The 24533-nt window shown below is 42.4% G+C and overlaps 1 protein-coding gene across 2 annotated transcripts in view; it reads left to right on the plus strand.

Annotated features, from left to right (window-relative positions):
* The window catches only part of LOC110514095 (ribosome biogenesis protein BMS1 homolog), a 28785-nt gene that overhangs the window by 1272 nt on the left and 2980 nt on the right, over positions 1-24533 (plus strand). Inside the window, exons 2-20 of one of the 2 annotated variants that reach the window (XM_021593647.3) lie at positions 4865-5056; positions 5395-5585; positions 5856-5935; positions 6372-6560; positions 8114-8256; positions 8560-8681; positions 8976-9169; positions 9823-9974; positions 10387-11036; positions 11536-11637; positions 11875-12029; positions 12341-12422; positions 12750-13024; positions 14867-15055; positions 15778-15958; positions 16338-16396; positions 18656-18778; positions 22133-22280; positions 24317-24492. In XM_021593647.3, the coding sequence (XP_021449322.3) occupies positions 4875-5056; positions 5395-5585; positions 5856-5935; positions 6372-6560; positions 8114-8256; positions 8560-8681; positions 8976-9169; positions 9823-9974; positions 10387-11036; positions 11536-11637; positions 11875-12029; positions 12341-12422; positions 12750-13024; positions 14867-15055; positions 15778-15958; positions 16338-16396; positions 18656-18778; positions 22133-22280; positions 24317-24492 (3393 nt within the window). In that variant the 5' untranslated portion in view covers positions 4865-4874. The remainder of the gene's footprint in view (positions 1-4864; positions 5057-5394; positions 5586-5855; positions 5936-6371; positions 6561-8113; positions 8257-8559; positions 8682-8975; positions 9170-9822; positions 9975-10386; positions 11037-11535; positions 11638-11874; positions 12030-12340; positions 12423-12749; positions 13025-14866; positions 15056-15777; positions 15959-16337; positions 16397-18655; positions 18779-22132; positions 22281-24316; positions 24493-24533) is intronic. The other variant, XM_021593653.3, reaches the window with a different exon arrangement.

Consider the following 24533-nt stretch of genomic DNA (forward strand, 5'->3'; position numbering starts at 1 on the left):
ATGCGGACTGGGCGAGTGGTTGATTGTCTACGTCTGGGCATGATTATTGCTATACCCACTGAGGAGCTGTACCTGCGCTTTTATAGGCTTTCCTTGGTAGAAAAATGATGTCATAATGGCATTGACATGATACAATAGTAACCATGCCATTCCAAACACAACAACTGGGGAAATAGACAAAAGGTCCTATTTTAAACAAAGTACAGCTTATAAAGGCTTAATATACAGTATACATAAAGGCTTCACAAGCACTACATAAATACTTAACAAATCATCTATAAGCATGCCATACTCTATAAATGTTGTATAAACATATATTGCGTTATGTTATTTTTAGCATTTCACCCTTTAGTAGGAATGGTTATGTCACACTTTACACACCATTTATAGAGTATGACATGCTTATAGATGATTTGTGAAGCATTTATATAGTGCTTATGAAGCATTTTCTATGCTATATAAAGTCTTTATCAGTTGTGCTTCGTTTAAAGTGGGACCCAAAAATACAACTCAATATTAGGAAAATTTGTAATGTTTGGTATACTCAGTGTAAAGTAGACAATACCATGTGGGAGGACGACACACTTCTTTTGAGCCTAAAAGGAAGAAAAGCATCCCAACATTTTAGGAAGAGATCCTCCCTCAGCTCAAAATCCTTAGTGTATTATAATACAGATGTAGACATTCATCTTGTCCTATATCTATGTGCCAATATCTTATGACATACAGTACAACTGGATATAATGACAGATGTGTCTATTTAATTTCCATGGAGCCTTAGTTCAATATCCTATACGATGGAGGCAGTCTTTTACTCAGCAATGTGCCAATATCATATGACACATACCATGCCTGGATATAACCACAGGTGTGTGCTGGTCCTATTCTGTCTATAGGTCTAAATGTAACTCCCATTCTTCTAAAGTGTTTATGACCGAGGCAGGAGGTGATCTTTCGGTCAGACAGCCTCCTGCTAGATTTTTTTTCTGAGGTGTAATAATACGATAATTACAACATGACCTAAAAGCTCCTCTTCTCACAGATCTCCCTCCCTCCTTCGTTCCCCTATTCCCTCTATCCTCATCTCTTCTCCTCTCCTCCCACATCTCCCTCTCCCTCCCTACTCCCTTTACTTATACTCCCTCTATCCTGCTCTCTTTTCCTCTTCTCTACTCACCTCTATGCTTGCAGGGGTACATGTAGCCCCATTAGAAGAAGCATATGCAGAAAGCAGGAGAATCTATAATTGCTGCAGATGTAAGATGTCTCTGAACCCAGGCATGGGATCTCAGTAGCAAGCCTTAGTCGCTGTGCCCATCGGTGACGTTGCTCTCGGTGCTACGGTGTAGGACTCTGCCCGGCAGTGGGTGTCGACCCGTTTCCTGGGCTGCAGACATGAAAGCTTTGCTATTCCTATTTTAGTGTTAAAATATATATTGATCTCTGGTTCTGTTTTGACGTTGTTTTGTTGTTCCCTATCAAACTTCATACGACAATAAGCTGCTGTTATTGTACCACAGATGTGTTCCTGCATGGAACATACAGTCAGTGATCTATAAAGAACTTGTACTATAAGAAATATTAATACATGCTCAGTGTATAGGTCTAACCTTTCTATGGCGGTGAAATGCCACTGTTTTGTTAAACCATACTGAACTCTTTACTATAGTGGCGTGTCATTCTACTATGCCTGTGTCATGTGAATCATGCACACTTGGATACGTCCAGTATAGCCTTTGTATGGAAGTGAACTTCCATAGTTCTGTTAGTGGAACCATGTAGTATGTCAAGTCCTATTAAATCCAGTAGGCTACAGATAAGCAGTAGGCTATATATCCTGTCTACCTGACTGCTCTTTTTCATTGTCTGTCACCTCAGGAGCTGAGAGACTTTAGGGTGGTCTGTTCTCTCGGTATGTTGCAGATCTACTGGCAGTGTAAGGTACTCTAACCTGACAGAGCCACATCTCCCCCTGTTGAGGGAAAAGCGTACTTCTGCAGTTTCCACACCATGATAAGCATAACCACTGTTACTGTTAACTTTAAAACACTTCATAACTAGGGCCAGGAGATTTTCCTGATCATGTGACAGGGATGTGAACAGGAAAAACCCTAGACCCTATACCATCAAACTGAAACATGACCATTTTCATATTGTCCAATGACTGTTGCTCAACAAATACACACAATAAACTCTCTATGATGTCCAAAGTACTGTACCCATTACCAGGGGTTCTTAAACTTTTTTAGCTTGTGACCCAAAAGAGAAATTGACCATTCTCCCAGGACCCAAATCGTCATCCAACGACCCGAATTAAGAAGAAATTGTGGGTGATTGATAGATGTATTCTCATAACTCACGGCCCACCTCTCACATGCCCAGGGCCCAGTTTGGGTCCCAACCCATAGTTTAAGAAACCCTACATTAGACAAATGTTTTGCCAACATGTTGTGCCATGTTAAGCACTTCTGATAATTTACGCTCCGTTTAATTTTCGGCTGTCTAATGGAAGAATTCCCTGGGCTGGTGTAGTTCACAGAAATTGCATTTAAGTACCATGAATAATGATAAATGTTTAGTTTGACTAAAAGCTTATGATAGCTCCTAGTTTCTGTGCTCACAAGCACCAAAGGAAAGTAAAAATGTAATGCATTTAATTGGCAATCACCAAGAGAGAAGGCCCTCATGGGTATTTTGCGGCACCTGCTGGCAGATGGCACTAATATTCCTTAGGTTGTTTTTCAACTGCGTCCCTGCATTGAGGTATGTTTTCCAGCCCATCTCTCGCCGGCTCTGCAGTGTCTAAATCTAACCATGATGGCGTTCCGACTCCAGTGCAACTCAGTGTGAACAAGCGTGATAGTAGTCGGAATCTGCTGGATAGCTGCATAGATTCCAGTTGAATGCAGTTGACAAAAACGATGTTAAAGGAACAATAGCGCCGGTTGGGCTAGAGTTGACAGCAGACTAGAGTTTTTTAAATGAACCTCAGACTCCTTTGTTGCTATGCGTCAATACTTAAAAAATGTACATTAAATCCTTCCCGTGTATCTATGTTTGTCCTCTGTTGCGTGCCTTTCATAGTATTTCAGTCAGTGGTTGTATTTGATTAAGGTTTTATTAAAATGTGTGAATTTCAGCAAAGGCCCGCAACAACAGAGGATGTACATGGGTTCATTTAAAAAACTGGAGTCTGCTCTTAACTACGTGGAGGAGTTGAGGTACTTGGCAACAATTGGCTACAATTTGTATGCCAGATGATGTCATATCTTAATAATACGTTTCCATTACTGGGCGTTACAGGTTAGCTTAAACAAAAGTTGCCATAGTCAAATTTTTCTTTACCACCTGTAACCGGACACAGACATTTCTAAGATACTCTTTTCACCGAATCGGAACAAAAAAAGTGTCGCCAAGAACAGGTAAGTTAAAATCTATGGCAACAGTTTGTCTGAGCTAACCTGTAACATGCTGACGACGCGAGCAGTGCAAGATAAATGTACACATGCGTCTGCGTGGCCAGGCGCTAAAATTGAACTTGGTTGGATTTGTGATGCTCAACGCCTGCAATCCCTCCTCTCCCATCTCCTCATTGGTTTTTAGGAGCGTATACCCACGTGGGTGATTGAAAGAGGAACTGAGGTCCACACTCAGTTCATCTTTGTGGTAATGCACTGTAAAGTTGGTTGCCAACCGCCAAATAAAGTCCAAAGAAGCAGAAGGAGGAGAGATGACCTGAAATGAATTCGTGTTATGGTTTTATCTGTGGGTTAATTGTCAGAGTAGAGGACCTTGTGCATTTCAGGTAAAATAACAACCCAATGTTTATATCCCAGGACCAATTAGCTAGCAACAGCAAGCTAGCTATCTAAATTGCTGTAAATGTTTTAATGATTTTTGACCTGTCCCCAAATTTATATAATTGGTTCAGAGTTTGTTTTGATATTTCAACCTGCGTGTCATGATTACGTCTGGTGTGGGTGAACAAAATCAACTTGTGCACACAGACGCACGCGTGGTTTGGTCAGCCTGTAATGCCCAGTAATGGAAACGTATTAAGTTATATCACGTTATCTGGCATACAAACTGTAGCTTACGTTGAAATGAGCTCAAAACTAAATCTGTTTGCATGGTAGCTAGCTAGATATGCAGTTAGTGTATTAACAGTCAGGAAGTACAAAAAGAGACTCCTCAACACTTGATTGATGAGTAAATGTCGTAATACAAACACGAAGACGACTGACGTAATGGTCGTCAAATGAGGAAAACAATTTAGGATAATGTGGTTACATGTAGTTGATTTGTCGGAAGTGGTGCTCCCAAAACACCCATTAGCTATTTGGACCGGGACGATACCAGTATTTCAATCTTATTTCCATGGCAGAAATGAAAACACGAAGCTGGTAACTCTTTGGTCCTTTAAAAACTTGCTGTATGTAAAATCGTCCCGGTCCTACAATCTATGTTGTGAGCTGTGGAAAATGTACAATGTGTAGCATAGACCAAGTTGCTGCAGTTACTTTTATATTGGCCATCACCATCACCTCTTACTGATACTTATTTCAAATTTCCATGAGTTGGGTGACCCTGCTGTTACTTTTATATTGGCCATCACCATCACCTCTTACTGATACTTATTTCAAATTTCCATGAGTTGAGTGACCCTGCTGTTACTAGCAAATGCACTACAACCATTATGGGCAAGTTTCTTGACATACTGTAGGTAGTTCACTCACATACAGGGAGGTAGTTGGAACTATCTAAATGATTGTTACATGAAGCACCTAATTAAGTGGGATGTGCATAAGCCAAAGCTACAATTGATCCTCCAAGCTTCAGTTTCTGACGTGTGTGTGATTGTCAGATAGGAAAAGATGGAGGGGAAGGAGCCAAAGAAGGAACAGAAGCGGCACCAGCAGAAGCACAGCGGGCCCAAGGCGGAGAGGAAGAAGAGCAGGAAGCAACTGGGAACTCCTGCCGGAGATGACGAGCGCAAGAGGAACCCCAAAGCGTTTGCGGTCCAGTCAGCAGTGCGCATGGCCAAAACCTTCCACAGGTCAGCAGCATTCATATATACATGCCCCACCATACTACACTACATGAAAAATCATCCCACCATCCACTTTCATGTTTGCATTTTTATCATTTATTTAGAATTATTTCACAAGGTTTACATAGTATATTGTTGTATTTTTAGTTAGTGTGACACTAATCTGTGTTCATAGAAATAGCCACAGGAGTGAATGCTGTTAACATGTATCTTGAGTGGTTCAGACAGATGGTCAGATGTTGAGATTTAGAAAAGTGGTGTAGAGGCAGCAGCACAACCAGTGCAGACAGACACAGTTCAACATTGTAGGAAACTATAAACACTGTTCTTTCCCCCTCTCCTAGAGCCCAGGACCTAAAGGCCAAGAAACATCACATACCCCTGGTGGACCGCACCCCTTTAGAGCCTCCCCCGATAGTGGTGGTGGTGGTAGGACCCCCCAAGGTGGGCAAGAGTACCCTCATCCGCTGCCTGATCAAAAACTTCACCCGGCAGAAACTAGCGGACATCTGCGGGCCTGTGACCATTGTTTCTGGTGAGCTGAGCTTGGATGTTTCTTACTGTATTGAGATCAGTTGGGTCGTATTCATTAGTGCACACCATAGCAAAGCAATTTGCAACCGAAAAATGAAAACGAGCACTTCTTCTTGAAAAAGTTAAGGTAGTCCCTCCCTGTTTTGTCACATTTGCTTCTGTTTAGTTCCTAGTGAATACAATATTGTGTGACCACAGAGCTGTCATTTAATGTGTTGTGTTTACCTTGTGTGCTAATGCCGCCGCACCACCATCTTCATTTTCCTTTCAGGAAAGAAGAGGCGTCTTACCTTCATTGAGTGTAGCAATGACATCAACACAATGATTGACTTGGCAAAGGTTGCTGACCTGGTAAGTTCATTTGTGTATGGTGATTAAAGGCAAAATGTCTGAATTTTAAAGGCATTGATGACAAGATAGAATTGTACTTCTTATGATATTGGAATACGTACAGTGTTTGTTTTGATGCCTTATTGTTGGCTTTTTAGTATATTTTATCATGCTACAAAAATGCAGTGTTGGCATAAACACTATTGTGAGTCCCAAATGACATCTTATTCTCTATGTAGTGCACTACTTTTGACCAGGGCCCATTGTGCACTACTTTTGACCAGGGCCCATAGGGCTTTGGTCAAATGTAGTGCACTATATAGCATGTAGGGTGCCATTTGAGATGCACATATCTGTGACAATTGAATTTAACCCAGATTTCCCTACCAAACAATAAAAATGGACTTGACGTGGGGCAATCAGTGAGCTAAAGACTGACATCCCTGTGGTCCACCAGGTGCTGATGCTCATTGACGCCAGCTTCGGCTTTGAAATGGAGACCTTTGAGTTCCTCAACATCTGCCAGGTGCACGGCTTCCCGCGCATCATGGGCGTGCTCACCCACCTGGACTCGTTCCGCAACAACAAGGCCCTTCGCAAGACCAAGAAGCGGCTCAAGCATCGCTTCTGGACTGAGGTCTACCAGGTCAGCACCAAAATATTTTATCTTTGGCTTCACACCATAAATCGTATTAGCAATTGTGTGTGTAAGGTTGAGGGAGTCAGTGCAAATAGTCTCTTAAAATGCAGGTGAGTACAGGTAGACGGGTCTGTGCAGGTAGACAGCTTAGGGTTAGCTGCTCAACAGTCTTATGGACTGGAGGTAGAAGCTGTCTCGGAACCTGTTCGTCCGAGACCTGATGCTCAGGTACTGCCTGCCGGAAGGTAGCGGAGAAATCAGTCCGTGGCTGGAATCCTTGGCAATCTTCTGGACTTCCTCAGAGACTGCCTGGTGTAGATGTCCTGCTGCCTGCATGACTGGGCAGTCTTCACCACCCTCTGTTAAGCCTTGTGGTTCAGGCCGGGTAGTTGCCGTACCAGGCGGTGATGCAGCCAGACAGAATGCTCTCAATGGTGCACCTGTAAAGGTCCCTGAGGATCTGAGGGGCCAAGCCAAACCTCTACAGCCGTCCTGTAGTCTACAATCACCTCCTTGGTTTTGTTGAGGTTGAGGGAGAGGTTATTGTCCTGGCACCACTCTACCAGGGCTCTAACCACCTCTCTGAAGGCTTTCTCGTCATTCTCAGTGATCAGCCCTATCACCGTTGTATCGTCAGCAAACTTGATGATGGAGTTGGTTTGGCAGGTTTTTTTGTGAAGTATTTTTATTGGTTTTCACAAATATATTCAAACAGTTCAAATCATGGATAATATCAAAAGCAACAACATCTGAACACCATACTGTAACTAACTATATACAATCTATAGTGAGCACATTTCATATTTAATTTCTTGGCAAGTGCTGAGATATTTCTGATGTGCTAGATAAACCTTGGAGGTAAATTTGCAGAGTTGGCCAGTCTGCCAACCCTGCACGTCCCTTTCATACATCCTGCAACTCATATTTTTTCTCTTGTGCTATCGAAGTGACAAGTTGACTTGTGATTTTCTTAGGTTTGTCTTGATAAGACGTTAAAAAAAAAAAAAAAAAAAAAGATGTACACTCTGTCAGCTTGCATGTTGTAAATGTGTTAAAGTTATAGGCTAACAATCTCATAAACATTTTTATTTTATTTTTTATTTCACCTTTATTTAACCAGGTAGGCTAGTTGAGAACAAGTTCTCATTTGCAACTGCGACCTGGCCAAGATAAAGCATAGCAGTATGAGCAGACAACACAGAGTTACACATGGAGTAAACAATTAACAAGTCAATAACACAGTAGAAAACAAAGGGGGAGTCTATATACAATGTGTGCAAAAGGCATGAGGTAGGCGAATAATTACAATTTTGCAGATTAACACTGGAGTGATAAATGATCAGATGGTCATGTACAGGTAGAGATATTGGTGTGCAAAAGAGCAGAAAAGTAAATAAATAAAAACAGTATGGGGATGAGGTAGGTGAAAATGGGTGGGCTATTTACCAATAGACTATGTACAGCTGCAGTGTCAAGGGCCATGCAGTCTTTCTCTGAACCTAATCCAACACAAGTCCCTTTCCTGAACAGTGTTCCACGTTCCCTCTTTGTTCCCACAGGGTGCCAAACTCTTCTACCTGTCCGGTATGGTGTACGGAGAGTACCAGACCCAGGAGGTCAAGAACCTGGGCCGCTTCATCTCCGTCATGAAGTTCCGCCCGCTGGTGTGGCAGCAATCTCATCCCTACGTCGTGGCAGACCGGTGAGTGTCCAGACCTTTTAGAGCAATGTGTTTGTAGAGGAAAGTAGCTAGAACAGATTCCGAGTAGAGAAAGTGACATGATACATGCTGTTGAATGGTGCCATATATGGTTATTGTGTGTAACAGAGCTGTTTTCTAATAGAAAGAATGTTTATGGTTTGTGCGTGTGTGCGTGTTGTGCACACTTGTGTGCCTGTGAGTGATGGATCCTACTACCCTGCTTCCATCTTCACTCGGTTTTCAAATGTTCTTGTTGAACTGTACCCCTTCACTGTCCCTCGATCACATTCACCATCTACACAGCATGGAGGATTTGACGGACCCCGAGATGGTGAGGGTGGACCCCAAGTGTGATCGTACTGTATCTCTCTATGGTTACCTGAGGGGGACATACTTGAAGAATAAAGGCCAGGTCCATATCCCTGGTAAGTATGCTCATTGGGTTAAGAGCAAATAAGAATCTGAGCCCTTTTTAGGAACACTGACTTGTGGAGAAGAGATGAATTTAAAACTGCATCAAAGCTAGTACATATTGACATGCACTATTCACATTCACCAATGTATTGTGCAAATAAACAGCATGTGGTTACTGCGATGGTGTTTTTGGGAAATGTTTCACTCGTGGGGTGGGGTTTTGAAAACATTGATTCAGAAAGCTATATTGTTTTAACATTGGGCAATTTGGTTTGAAAGCTAACACGTGATGGCACCCTCTGCAGGTGTGGGGGACTTTGCGGTGGCAGACATCAGCTTCCTGCCAGACCCCTGCGCTCTGCCTGAAGCTCAGAAGAAGAGGGCGCTGAACGAGAAGGAGCGGCTGCTCTACGCTCCCATGGCAGGGGTCGGGGGGGTCGTCTACGATAAGGACGCAGTGTACATCGACCTGCCCGGCGGCCACGTCAATCAAGAACAGGTCAGTTCCAACCCCTGGGCCATGTTCAGTAAGACACAGAAAAGGAAAATTCTTTGAAACATTTAACAAAAAATAAAAAACGATGTATTTTTATTGGTGCTGACTTGCTGTACCCTCGACAACTACTGTGATTATTATTATTATTTGACCCTGCTGGTCATTTATGAACATTTGAACATCTTGGCCATGTTCTGTTATAATCTCCACTCGGCACAGCCAGAAGAGGACTGGCCACCCCTCATAGCCTGGTTCCTCTCTAGGTTTCTTCCTAGGTTTTGGCCTTTCTAGGGAGTTTTCTCTAGTCACCGTGCTTCTACACCTGTATTGCTTGCTGTTTGGGGTTTTAGGCTGGGTTCTGTACAGCACTTTGAGATATAAGCTGATGTAAGAAGGGCTATATAAATACATTTGAGTTGATTGGTCAAAGTCAGGTAGTTGATGGATGTGATATGAAAGTGCCCTTGAATATAATTGACTACTGTTATATACAATGGCTTGAGACTGTTGTAATGAGTGTACTAAACCGAAAGTGTCAAGGGCCATTGAAAATTCCCTCTCCCCTAAACCTAGATAATGTCCAGAGGATTTCGGTAATATGTATGTGTGTGTGCACACGTTCCTATAATCAGTTACTTCTGTCCCGTGTCCACTAGGAGGAGGTCCGTCCCACCACAGAGTTGGTCCAATCCCTCATCAGTACACACACCACCCTGGATGCCAAGATGGCCGCCAGCAAAGTGTCACTGTTCACAGGGGCGGCTGCCCTGACCCCCGGGGAAGTGGAGGAGGAGGAGGAGGAGAATGGGTGAGTGATGCTCAGACAGCAATGTCTTGGAAATCTCAAATGACACCCTATCACATATATTATGTGCTACTTTTGAAAGCCACTATGGAATCAGTTGAGAGACAGCCCTAAACTCATTGTTAAAATTGGTTAAAGACTAATTGTCAAGAGTCACAGCCCTAAAATCATTGTTAAAATCTGTTTTATAAACGGATTGTTAAAAGAGAACCTCATCGTCATGTCATGGACTGTCAGTCCTTGCAATTTGAGAGTTGCTAAATTTCTCCAGTCCTATCACTCAGCTTTATAGCAAACGAAGTGGCTGCTGTTTTGTTCTTTTATCAAATAAAAAGTGGACTCTTGAATAAAAGCATATAGAAAATTATATACATTTTTGCCTCTGACTTGTGTTGGTCTCCATCTTGTCTTACAGGCTGACGTCAGGACCCCAGGAGAGCCGAGTCTGGGACCCTGAGACGCAGAGAGAGAGGAGGAAGGCTGTCTTCACTGAAGAGGAAGATGATGACGATGATGACAGCGAGGGTAGCAGTGAAGAAGAGGGGGATGAGGAAGGAGAGTCTGAAGAAGAGGATGAGGAAGATGAGGGGGGAAACAAAAGGGAAGAAGAAGAAGAAGAAACGGTTTTGAAGAACAAGGCAAAGGACAAAACTGAACCAAAAGAGAAGCAAGGAATAAAGACCATCCCTCCGGCGAAGAGACAGAAGATGGAGGAAAGGAAAGTGGAGAAAGAGCCAGTGGTGGAGGTACCTGCCTTTGCAGACAGTGAGGATGAGCTGGAAATGAGTGAGGAGGAGGAAGGGGGGAAGGGAGAGCAGGAGAGTGAAGGAGAGGAAAGCGATTCGGAGGGGGAAGAAGATGAAGAAGACAGTGCAGTGGAAAGGGGTGATCTCAAACCGATAGACTCGGGTCATTGCTCGGAGGAGGAGGATGCGAGTGATTCAATAGAAGATGACTGCGAAACCAATGTCTCGGGCAAAGAAGGCAAGAAGTCGAATGCCACCTCCAAAATGGAAGAGGAAGATGAGGAGATGGAGGGAGGAAAACTGTGCTATGAAAGTGCAGGTAATATTCTGTCTATTCAGCGTAGTTTCATTGTGGCCCCTCCCCCTTGTCTATACTACCTCTTCAGGGTCCACAGAGTTTTGTTCAATAATGCTGCTCTGAATTGAGTACCAAGTTGAATACTTGAATCCGGTGTGTTAGTGGCGGGCTGGAACAAAAACCTGCACACACTGGTGTATGCAATATTGTGATGGATGCACCTTACCCCCTACAGTTGTCTGTTGATTTCAAAACCAACCTAGCCCTTACGCTCTAGGAACTCCTGTAGATCTGACCGGATAGGTTTCTTGCCTTGTGATAGGATAATCTAAATCCCTATCTAATCGTATTACATTTACAGGAGTGCCTAGGAGCTACGGGTCGATTTAGCATTCAGAATGCATGCTTCTTCTGTCTGCCATATTGCTTTCACCTTGTGAACACTGATGGGGAGGGGAAGTGGCTAAATGGAACAAGAACCAATAATTAATTTGACCGTAACCCACATCATGTTTCTCAGGGTCACTGCGGTGGAAGGAGGGCCTGCAACAGAAAGCGTCGGAGGCGTTTCTACGGCAACAGCGCGCCGCCCCCAACCTGCGTAAACTGGTGTATGGCACAGGTAACGTCTCCTCCTGGGTTTCAGTAACAATATATAATAAAAAAAATGCTATGAATTTTACTGACGTTTTCCCTTTTATCCTAATGTCATGGCGGATCTTGTTTGTTGAGCACTAGTGTATTCATTAATGCACACTATAGCGATAAAAATGGCCGTTTCTTATTGAACTATTTCGCCCCATTTGCTTCCGTTTGTGCCTAGCCTTGATTTCTGACTGACTACGTTTGTTTCCTTCAGTGGCAGAGGATGATGGTGATGGGGGGGAGGATGAGGAGGAGCTGGGAGGGCTGTTTCGAGTCAGCCGCCCCGAGAAGGGCAAGAAGCATCGTGCGGACGGCGTGGACTGCTCCCGTTTTGACCCCGATGCTGCTCGCAATTGGGACCTGGAAGAGGTAAAAGAAATCTACAAAACCATATTGTAGCGCCCCTTTCCTTTGTCCCATCTCTTTTACTACAGGGTAAAGGGTTGCACATTTTTGTTTTAACCCAGTACTAGCACACCTTATTTGGTACTGGACATTTAAAGTGTGGAAAGACCAACAGTTTGAAGAAAGGCATTAGATGTTAGGAGCTATGGATGGAGGCATCCATACATTCATATTCTGACCTGGGTTGGGGTCAATACAATTTAGTTTCCATCAATTCAAAAGATGAATTAAACTTGAGAATATTTTTTGTAATTGAGATAAATATTGTGTTTCAGATGCTGGACTCGATACGGGACTGTTTTGTTACGGGGAAATGGGAAGATGATCAAGATGCTGCTACATTGCTGAAAGAGGATGGTAAGGAGTTGCTGCTCATTGTTCAATACTGTTGGGATTGTTTTCATGATTTTCTTTTGGTCTTGTCCTTTTTAAAAAGTGTTTTATAACTGCAGTCTGTCCCATTTTAAATTAAATCTGTTAAGGTCGACTCCTGTGTGCACATCGACTATGGCAAGCAGAGAGGAATTGAAATTCATCTTCCCCAATTCTAATTATTTTCATGTGCTCCAGATATGGGCTCATATTCCCAACAGAGTAGCCCCAATCCACCAGGGATATGCACGGTATATCAGAAGTCCACTGTTCGTTATCACCCCCTTGCTAACTCGCTCTTTTCTCTTTTAGAGGAGCTGTATGGCGAATTTGAGGACTTGGAGACGGGGGAAGTGCACAAGGGGAAAGCTGCCAAGCAGAAGGACCAAGCCAAGGAAGAAAGTGATGATGAGGAGGAGGAGGAGGAGGAGGAGGAGGAGAAGCTGATGAATGTGGACGACGAGACCCAGAAGAACAAGCGTCTGGAGAAGAAACGGCGGCTGAAGGAGCGTTTCGACACAGAGTACGACGACGGAGACGCCACCTACTTTGACGACCTCAAGGAGGAGATGCAAAAACAGGCAGAGGTGAGGGGTTATGGGGTCATAGGTAACATTTGATATGACAGGAGGCAGAAGTGTCTGGCCCTGTTCGAATACTTCAGAAATGTCTCCTTTTTCCTTGATGTAGTCACAGATTGTTTTACAAATAATATATATGTTTTGTGTGGGTATTTTGACACTTCATTTAGACAGCTATGAAATGAGTGGGGACTACAGACAGGTGGGAGAAACAGTGGGAAGAGAGGGTGTAGGCAAAGTTCCCGAAAAAATGTAGTCACTGAGCAAATTTCAGGTCTGCTGAGCACAAACTTGAACTTTGTGAAAATGTTGTGCAACTTCCAGCATGCGTTTACTGTGCACACTGAGGCTGTACCTGATTTAAATTAGTTTTAACACTGGCCAAGTATTCTACTGTGGCTATTTGATCATAATGTAGGCCTACCATAAAAAACAATGGAGAAAAACACATCCCAGAACATATTAACATGGAACTAGAACAGCTATCATTCAGCCTACAGTAGCAGCCAATGTGTGGTGTTCAATGCCTACATTCCATTAGACTTTAAAAAATATAAACATGCCGGGCTTGACATTAACTTGTTTAGTCAAGACGGTGACTGAAAATGTTGTTTGACGGAAGAAACCACTTTACAAAATCAAATTCTTTATTATTCCCATACCATTATTACAGAGAATTATGCTACAATCTGCCAATTAGCTACTTATTCAAGACCATCTCAAAATACACCAATTCTCCTTTTAGACACAAAAAAGCTCAGTACCTGACTTGCTTTCCAAAGATGGCTAGAAATGCACACATTTTGTGCTCTTGTTGGACGCAATCACTCCTTCATTGTTGACTAGAAATGAGCTATAACTGAGCTAAAAACTCTATCAAAGAATATGAACAAATGTGCACTCATGGCTACATGCAGCTCTCACAACAAGCGCATCTACTCGAAAGCTCATACTGTAAACACAGTCCAGTTCAAAGTGAATGGCACATATCCATATGGCAATGGCTATTTGCATATAGGCCTACTGCAGCTGTGATTAGTTATGGTGCACCGTTCTGTGTAGAATACTGCGGAGACATGCCTGTCAATGCATTAGAATCCTACTCCAATGCGCTCTACTGCAAGAAAATCTCTTGCACAGTTAATTTTGCATACGAAATCTTGCGTAGTTTTGTTTCGGTATATAACATTGAAAGTGGTTAATATTGCGTTGATACGATCACAATTGCCACAGTAGAGTGAAACGTTGAAAGTGTTAACTAAAGGGGAAAACTGTAGAAAGTAGAGGGACGTTCAATCTCAGGCTACTGTGCGCTCGCTCATATTTCTTCTGCACGGCTGCGCACCTGCACGCTCACACAGAGGGAACATTAGTTGCAAGGTATTGTCTCCAGTGGGGAGCGTCGTATGTGACATGGCGGGAGTGTTACCACTCAACCACGGCTCTGCACGTGAATACAGATCTGAATTGGTTGGATTGGTGAGCGATAGGGTGGTAAACTTACTTGCACCTAGCCAACCACCAGATCTGTGCTTACATCTAAGAAACAAGGAAGGATGCATTTGGAAATTATTCAAACGGGGTCAAGGTAACATCTTATTATGGAAACCAAAGTTGTCAGTGACATTCCGATCAGACAACGAGGGAAAATCAGTCTTGAAACGCAACACAAAATTGTGCATTTTAAATCCACTTACAGGACAGTCAACCTTGGCACTGACACAAAGTATATTCAGTATGTGGCCCGTGTGGGATTCAAACCAACAACCGTGGTGTTGACAACACCATGTTCTAACCCACTGAGCCTTTCATTTCACCACAATCTCTAAACCTTTCTCCTCTTCCTAGCTGAACCGGGCTGAGTTTGAGGACGTGGATGACGAGACACGGGTCCAGTACGAGGGCTTCCGGCCTGGCATGTATGTGCGTGTGGAGATCCCCTCCCTGCCCTGCGAATTTGTCACCAACTTTGACCCCCACTATCCCATCATCCTCGGGGCTCTAGGTGCCAGCGAGGGGAACGTAGGCTACCTGCAGGTAAGCGAGGGTTAACGCGTCAGGCTCCGATCCATTTAAATTGAAGTAGAGTGAATTGGACTTCCAGTTCAAGAACTGAAAACCCCTTGGCTGTGTCTGAAATATCACCCTATTAAATACAGGGACGTCCCATTGAGACCGATGTCTCTTTTGCAAGGGAGCCCTGATTCACAAAAATGCAGCAAAATAAGGAATTACTGACATTTAGAAAATCCTAGGCGGGAGCATGAAACATACAAAAATACAATTTTGAAAACGCATGCGTTCCTCTGTAAAAAGGTAATTTACCAATACCCTGAAATGTCTGAAAGGCAACGGTGCGTCCAATTGTAGGGTATTCCGAAATGTGTTCCATGTATGTGGCACCTAAAACTAAAGGCGGTTTTACCTAAATCAGTAATGAGAACAGTAATTTCAAGAATTAACCATTACTGTGAGCGAGTAAGGTATTTGTACTTCTGTAGGTCAGGAGCGATGTAGTATGGTAGTTTCTGCAGGAGCGCTTTATAAATGAACAGAAGGCAATGCTCTCTGCATTGCCAATGATGGCCATCCCACTTTCTGATTCAGATCACAGTGACGGAAAGTCAACTGAACTATTTATTCTATCAAGCGAAAGGCACGATCTATTTCCCTATAAATTAAGATCTAAACAAATGGCATAAGTGTAATTTGTAAAGAACTTTTCCAAGTGCCTCAAGGTGGTCTTTCTCTTGTCCCAGATGCGGTTAAAGAAACATCGATGGCACAGCCGGATCCTGAAAACGCGCGACCCTCTCATCCTGTCCCTGGGCTGGCGTCGCTTCCAGACCATCCCCCTATACCACATCGAGGACCACAACGGGCGCCACCGCCTGCTCAAGTACACACCGCAGCACATGCACTGTGGTGCCACCATCTGGGGTGAGAGCAGTAATGCGGCTGTAGTTTTAGTATTTGTTAGTTATTTGATTCGGGTGGCACCTTTTTCCTCCATTGCAACTATTCATCAGAGGGCTGTATCACATAGCAGGATCGCTAAGTTTGATGAATATTCAGATATAGCTCTTGATTATCTGGTTCCTTAAGAAGCTAAATTGTAAAATATGTTGAGGGCGTTGATCTGGTTACACTATGCCTATATAACTACACATCTCTATGAAGTTGGACATTTTACGTTATTTCAGTAAACTGACATGGCCCCCTGGTCAGAATTACATGGATCCTCAATCAACTTACCTGTTAGAATATAGGTAAAATAATGAATAAATGTGAACTCTGTCCTTCTCTGCTGTGTTCCCAGGTCCCATCACACCTCAGGGTACTGGCTTCCTGGCTGTGCAGTCAGTCGCAGGAACTAAGGTAAGTACCACAGAGGCAGGCAGAGACTTAACTTGATCCTCTCACACCAGCACAATTGTGGAGAATGCATGGCAGTGCCTCCTCTCCCTCAGGAGGCTGAAATTATTTGGCAAGGCCCCTCAGATTCTTAGGAACTTTTACAGCTGCTCCATGGAGAGCATCCTGACTGGTTGTATCACTGTCTGGTATGGCAACTGCACCGCCCTTGACCGGAAGACCCTACAGTGGGTGGTGCGGCAGGCCCAGCGCATCACTGGGAGGACATGCATGCCTGGCAGTGTCTGAAAAAGGCCTGAAAAATTGCCAAAGACTCCTATCACCCAAAACATGGACTGTTCTCACGTCCGGCAGACAGTACCGGTGAATCAAGGCTCCGGCCAACAGACTTCTTAAATAGCTCCTATATCTTGGCTATAAGACTGTTAAATGGATAAACAACTACTGCGCCCCCCCCCCCCCCCCCCCCCAAATGCTGTTCATTGATTTATTGATTGCCATTACCTTTATTATCTATTTTATCCTGCTACCAGTTACTATTACTCTTGTTTACATGTATATATTGCCACTAGTATAATACCATAAGTATTTATATATTCCTGCTTCCAGTCACTTTTCAGCCCTGTTTACATGTACAGTGCCTTCAGAGTATTCACACTCCTTTACCTTTTCCACATTTTGTTGTTACAACCTGAATTTAAAATTGATCAAATTTAGATTGTCATTGATCTACACACAATACCCCATAATGTCAAAGTGGAATATTTTGAGTCAAGTATTCAAACCATTTGTTATGACAAGCCTAAATAAGTTCAGGAGTAAAAATGTGCTTAACAAGTTGCATGGATTCATTTCTGTGTTCAATAATAATGGTTAACATGATTTTTGAATGAGTAACCAATCTCTGTACCCCACACATTATCTGTAAAGTACCTCAATCAAGTAGTGAATTTCAAGCACAAATTGAACCACAAAGAACAGAGGTTTTTCAATGCCTCGCAAAGAAGGATGGCGATTGGTAGATGCGTAAAAATAGCAGACGCTAAATATCCCTTTGAGCATGGTGAAGTTGTTAATTATAATTTGGATGGTGTATCAATACACCCAGTCACTGCAATGATACAGGTGTCCTTCCTAACTCAGTTGCAGGAGAGGAAGGAAACTGCTCAGGGATTTCATCATGAGCCCAATGGTGATTTTGAAACAGAGTTTAATGGTTGGGATATGAGAACTGGGGCTCGCTCAACAACATTGTAGTTACTCCACATTACTAAACTAATGTTTATATTTGAAAGCATGGTGGTGGCTGCATCATGCTATGTTGTATGCCTGTCATTGCTAAGGACTGGGGTATTTCCGGATAAAAATAATTACTGAATGGAGCTAAGCACAGGCAAAATCCTACAAGAGAACCTTGTTCAGTCTGTTTTCCACCAGCCACTGGGAGATGAATTCACCCAGAAAGACTCACAGCTGTAATCGCTGCCAAAGGTGCTTCTACAAAGTATTGACTCGCGTATGAATACTTATCTAAATGAGAGATTTCTGTATTGCTTTTTCAATACATTTGCAGAAATGTCAAATGTTTTCACTTTCATTATGGGGTATTGTGTGTAGATGGGTGAGGGGGGGGAATATATTTAATCCATTATGAATTCAGGCTGTAACACAACAAAATGTGGAATAAGTCAAGGGGTATGAATAATTTCTGAAGGCACTGCATGTCTCATTCCGAGACACTGTGTGCTAATGCCTCAATTGGTCAACTCTGCTGTCTAAAGAAAAGAGCGGGCTTTAGGTTGATTCTGCTGCTATGATTGGATAGCGTGCAGCTGTGCTGTAGGTTAATTCTGCTGCTACAATCGGGTCGCATGTTGCCGTGCTCCAAATCAATAATTACTTGGGTGCTGCCAGCCGCAAATCTCAGTTTTGGAAGATATTGACTTTTTACTACTTACACTTTTTAGTGAATTTTGCAACTAGTACGATTGTTTACGACTCATATTGATGCAATATCTTCAACCAGAGAAGTTGTTTTTTGAGTTCAGCTCCTCTTTAAAATGTTACCATATAATGTAAATACCCGGTAAATGGTGAACTGGATATTTGTATTCATTGGTCATTATTAGCGCAATATGTACACCTGTTACACCAAAGGTGTCTCATCTTCATTTGTCAGGAGTAACATACCATGCACCAGTACACAGTATGGGTTACTTCTAGTAGTATCTTTGTTGAAGTTTTCCACTCTCTCTCTTGCAGACCAGTTTCCGCATCGCAGCTACAGGAGTCGTCCTTGACCTGGACAAATCTGTGACCATAGTCAAAAAGCTCAAGCTGATTGGCTACCCATACAAGATCTACAAGAACACATCATTCATCAAGGTAGGATGCACCTCATAGCACTACTGACATACCATAGTTCAGCTACAGTATATTAACTTTTTGTGGTAGACATTTTGAGGCATTTGTTAATCTGTTGTAGAACAGAATAAGATAAATAATCTAACACAATCAAATCACATGTTATTTGTCACATACACATGGTTAGCAGATGTTAATGCGAGTGTAGCGAAATGCTTGTGGAAATTATGGACCAACTGTGTGTACATAATGCTTTATGAATATATTAATATAAAATGAATGGTTCACAGCAAAGGGAAACCTATTTTTTTTCTTGACTTTTTTTTTTTTTGGCACACAAACTAGAGGCCATGAGTAACTTGGTCAAAAATAATGGAACTATTTGGCCTATAGGGCTGTTGTAATCACTCACTTAGAGTGATAGATTTCCCTCCATCTTGGACATTTTGGAAAAACGTATTCTCATTAACCATAAATCCAAATAACATCAAAGTATGTACAGTTGAAGTCGGAAGTTTACATACACCTTAGCCAAATACATTTAATCTCAGTTTTTCACAATTCCTGGCATTTAATCCCAGTAAAAATTCCCTGTTTTAGGTCAGTTAGGATCACCACTTTTATTTTAAGAATGTGAAATGTCAGAATAATAGTAGAGAGAATGACTGACTTATTTCAGATTGTATTTATTTCATCACATTCCCAGTGGGTCAGAAGTTTACATACACTCAATTAGTATTTGGTAGCATTTCCTTTAAATTGTTTAACTTGGGTCACATGTTTTGGGTAGCCTTCCACAAGCTTCCCACAATAAGTTGGGTGAATTTTGGCCCATTCCTCCTGACAGAGCTGGTGTAACAGTCAGGTTTGTAGGCCTCCTTGCTCGCACACACTTTTTCAGTTCTGCCCACAACTTTTCTATAGGATTGAGGTCAGGGCTTTGTGATGGCCACTCCAATACCTTGACTTTGTTGTCCTTAAGCCAATTTGCCAAAACTTTGGAAGTATGCTTGGGGTCATTGTCCATTTGGAAGACCCATTTGCGACCAAGCTTTAACTTCCTGACTGATGTCTTGAGATGTTGCTTCAATATATCCACATAATTTTCCTCCTCATGATGCCATTCATTTTGTGAAGTGCACAAGTCTCTCCTGCAGCAAAGCACCCCCACAACATGATGCCGCCACCCCCGTGCTTCATGGTTGGGATGGTGTTCTTCGGCTTGCAAGCCTCCCCCTTTTTCCTCCAAACATAACGATGGTCACTATGGCCAAACAGTTCTATTTTTGTTTCATCAGACCAGAGGACAATTTCTCCAAAAAGTATGATCTTTGTCCCCATGTGCAGTTGAGAACCGTAGTCTGGCTTTTTTTATGGCGGTTTTGGAGCAGTGGCTTCGTCCTTGCTAAGCGGCCTTTCAAGTTATGTTGATATAGGACTCGTTTTACTGTGGATATAGATACTTTTGTACCTGTTTCCTCCAGCATCTTCACAAGGTCCTTTGCTGCTGTTCTGGGTTTGATTTGCACTTTTCGCACAAAAGTACGTTTATCTCTAGGAGACAGAACACGTCTAATTCCTGAGCGGTATGACGTCTGCGTGGTCTGATGGTGTTCATACTTGCGTACTATTGTTTGTACAGATGAACGTGGTACCTTCAGCTATTTGGAAATTGCTCCCAAGGGTAACCAGACTTGTGGAGGTCTACAATTTTTTTGGGCTGATTTCTTTTGATTTTCCCATGATGTCAAGCAAAGAGGCACTGAGTTTGAAGGTAGGCCTGGAAATACATCCACAGGTACACCTCCAATTGCCACAAATGATGGCAATTAGCCTATCAGAAGCTTCTAAAGCCATGACATAATTTTCTGGAATTTTCCAAGCTCTTTAAAGGCACAGTCAACTTAGTGTATGTAAACTTCTGACCCACTGGAATTGTGATACAGGGAATAATACGTGAAATAATCTGACTGTAAACAACGGTTGGAAAAATTACTTGTCATGCACGACTTGCCAAAACTATAGTTTGTTAACAAGAAATTTGTGGAGTGGTTGAAAACGAGTTTAAATGACTCCAACCTAAGTTTATGTAAACTTCCGATTTCAACTGTATGCCCATGCTACATCTCTTAACTTAGTTTGAAAAAAAGCTAAGGAATTTGTTAAGAAATGGCTGGGTTATTGATAAATTAGGAAATATTTCAAACTTGGCGTCTTTGGACCAATTGCAATAGTCCCTAAAGAATGAGAAAATAATGTTGATGCATTCAAAGATGGCCACACGATACCAGTAGATGCATATTAGGACTAACATGCAAAAAAAGAATACTTAACATTTTTACGTGTCCATTTTAAGCACTGTAAATCCACTCCACAGTGGCCTACCAACTTGAAACTTGTAATCGCTAACATGGACTTCCCTAAGATGATCCGCACTGTATTTGGTATTGATATCTCAAAAAACAAGGAAACTATTAACTTATTATTTGAATATGTAATGTGAATACTCAATCATCTTCTCCTCATGAACCATGCATCAGATTCACTCCAGATTTTGTATTTCGACTCATTACATCAGTCTTCAATGGGTTAGAATTGTTTTGTTATTGCATTCATATGGCTGCACTGTACCAATAGATGCACGTTAGCACATATGCTAATGCTAAAATTCCTTTACAAATCATAAATCAGATTTGGTATATAGACGGGTTGGTTGTTTAGCAACAAAACCGACACATGCGCTGCTATGGGGCAAAACAGACTGGGTTGGATTAGATTGTCGACAACATGTGAACCTATCTTTCTTCTCCAATGTTTAGTCTCTCAAAAACATTGTTACAGTTGTTGGTTAGCTAGCTAGTACATTTTAGCCATATTAGTATTAACTTTAAATCAGTCTAAACACCTCAAAACAAGACATGGTATCAAGAACAAGATGAAACTAGCTGAAACGAGTCACTTACGATTCCCCACATGGCAGTTTCTTGTCATTGGGTGGCCAGAAAGCTACCAACAGAATCACAACTCAGACTTCTGCCCCATTGACGCGTGCACATAGTTTTCGTGACGTTGTCAGCTAACCCATCTATAGACTCAATGAATTAGCCTCTAATGAATTTGAGAATGATTAGTTGCTGCATTCAAAGTCGTCCACGCTACACCACTAGATGGCCCTCATAGCCCTGGTGTGATAAGAACTGAACCGATGAACATGGGGCCATGAAATTTGGTATGTCAACCTTATGTATATGTCCTTAGAAGTTGTGTAAATATATAAAGTCAGATCAGCCCTACTACTCTGAGTATGAATGAGACTCAGGTCCACCCCCCAAAATTAAGAAAAACGTGAGCTTTACACCTCTGTTTTGTTCCCAGGGGATGTTCAACACCATGCTGGAGGTGGCGAAATTTGAAGGGGGCTCCATCCGAACAGTCAGTGGGGTCAGAGGTCAAATTAAGAAGGCCTTGTCAACGCCGGCGGGAGCCTACAGAGCCACGTTCGAAGACAGGCTGCTGATGAGTGGTGAGCAACTGGCGCAGTCTAGAGCATTTCATAGTCCCAAAAACAACCTGTAGCCCCCTCACCCTACCCTCTATGCGCTTGTGGAGATCTGAAGGCTTGGATAGGTGAAAGTAATATGGTCAAAATTCCAGTAGTAGTAGGATTTATACAATTTGACAAATTGCCTGCAGCAGGTTGCTCCTACTGTTTTGGTTGCACATTTTATGGAAGCTTCTATGGACGTTACAGTAATTTACACGGAATACTGCCTTTATATTCCTAGCTAGTACTTCTGGGTGTGTTTACATATTGCGTCCCTGTGCCCCTGTTACATGTTGTTCATTACTCGTGTGTAGATATTGAATTGTGTGTTTTGTAGATATTGGTTAGCTGTGCTCCTGGTATGTTATTTAGGGCTGTCCCCTACTAAAAAAAATACTGGTTGACCGAAAGGCGTCTGTTCTTTCGACCAATCAATTGGTGAAACTGAAGAAAAAAGCCTTAACATGGCCTGACCCCCCACAGCTCCTACTGGCTTTTGCAGATTCTGCCGTTACGCATCTGAAGTTGCTGGTAATGGGCTATTAGCAAATGTGTGGAATGCAAATTTATCTTACCATTTCTACTGATCGCGTGCCAGTTATAGTTTTCATATGTACATTTTCGTGCAACAGTTTAATTTTATTTATAATAATGTCTATCCAAATTAAAATGATTAACCTAAAAAGTAACTTCTACCATTGCCAACTATGTAAAAATAGCCTATAAAGCCAACAAATAAAAACCTTGCAGCCTGCAGGTAGAAAATATCCTGATAAAAATAAATATAGGCTACGCGTGGCCTTTCTGCAACGAACTTGAAACATTGTATTAACTTAGGTCCGACCTGAAGCGCCTTGCAATATTGTATAAAATATTCTGGGCCCAGAGGCCGTGTCTAGACTTGACAGTTCACGCAGCTTTAGTATTCTGATCATAGAGTTCTGCTCACGGAATTCCGTACGCATCATGCATCTACGCCTACATTTAAATGTGTCTACCATGTCCGGATTCCCTATTCCACGCTATATTCAAATGCCAGTATGCATTCTACAAACGGTGAAATAGGCTAAATATGATAACACAACAACTGATGGCAGTAGATAACTACTGAGGCTAGCTAGCCAGCTAACCTCTGTAGCTAGCAAGCAACACCAAAGGGATTGCAAACAGGTTAGCGTAACTCTAGTCCCAAAAAATTATATTCCAAATATTAGCTAGCTGGCTAGCATTTATGAGGCCAGCAAACACGTTACTCACACACTAGGGACACATTTACTCCAACGTTATAATTAAAAGGTGCCTCGGTCCCAGAACAGAAGTATTCTTGAGACTTGTGGGAGGAGTGTTGATGACTTCTCCTACTGCACACAATGCAGCCTGACTACCTTCTGAAGTGGGCAGCCAGATCTGAACACAATCAGACCACACTTTTGTGCATCTAGACCAGTCTTTTCATTGCAGTCTTTGTATTCAGATAGCAGAAGTCACATGTATGTGTCAAATGTAGACAGACACAAGCAGAGTTTCCTGTGCCAGTGAGCTCGGCATTGTCATTTTCAATGGATGTAAAAGCAGACTTTGTTTGAGGTGAAGAAAACAACATTACTTTGAGAAGCTCCACAGCTCATTAGCCAATCAGAAATTCTATCAGCTCCCAAAATGGGAACGTTTATATGTCAACATTTGCGATCAGGCCAGGTAGCCAATACGCCTACTTCTATGCGTAAACCTTACTCAACATTGACAGGAGTGCTCCAAACAAAAGACAGTAACTAAATTGACAAAACTCATAAATGTAAGTAAATAAATAAATAAATAACCTCCAAACCTGTTTCTCACAAGTGTAGCATAGGTTGTGCGCTCTGCAAACAGTGTTTAATCATTGGATTAGTTCACTGAGAAATATATATTTGCTACTGTTCGACGTAAAAAAAAATATTTGTCGGCCAAACAATCGACCAGTCAAATAATTGGGGTCAGCCATAATGTTACTAATTACTTGTGTGTGTGTGTAGACATTGTGTTCCTGCGCTCCTGGTACCCGGTGTCAGTCCCTCAGCTCTACAACCCCGTGACCTCCCTGCTGATGCCAGCGGGCCAGAAGGACAGTTGGTCGGGCATGAGAACAGTGGGCCAGCTCAAACACGACATGGGGGTCCGCAACAAGCCCAACACAGACTCACTGTACAAGGTAAGGAATGTCCGCTCACTGTTCTGCTGCTAAACCTAACC

Source organism: Oncorhynchus mykiss, chromosome 3, assembly GCF_057628025.1.
Source record: "Oncorhynchus mykiss isolate SJ-2025 chromosome 3, ASM5762802v1, whole genome shotgun sequence".
NCBI classification, from domain to species: domain Eukaryota; kingdom Metazoa; phylum Chordata; class Actinopteri; order Salmoniformes; family Salmonidae; genus Oncorhynchus; species Oncorhynchus mykiss.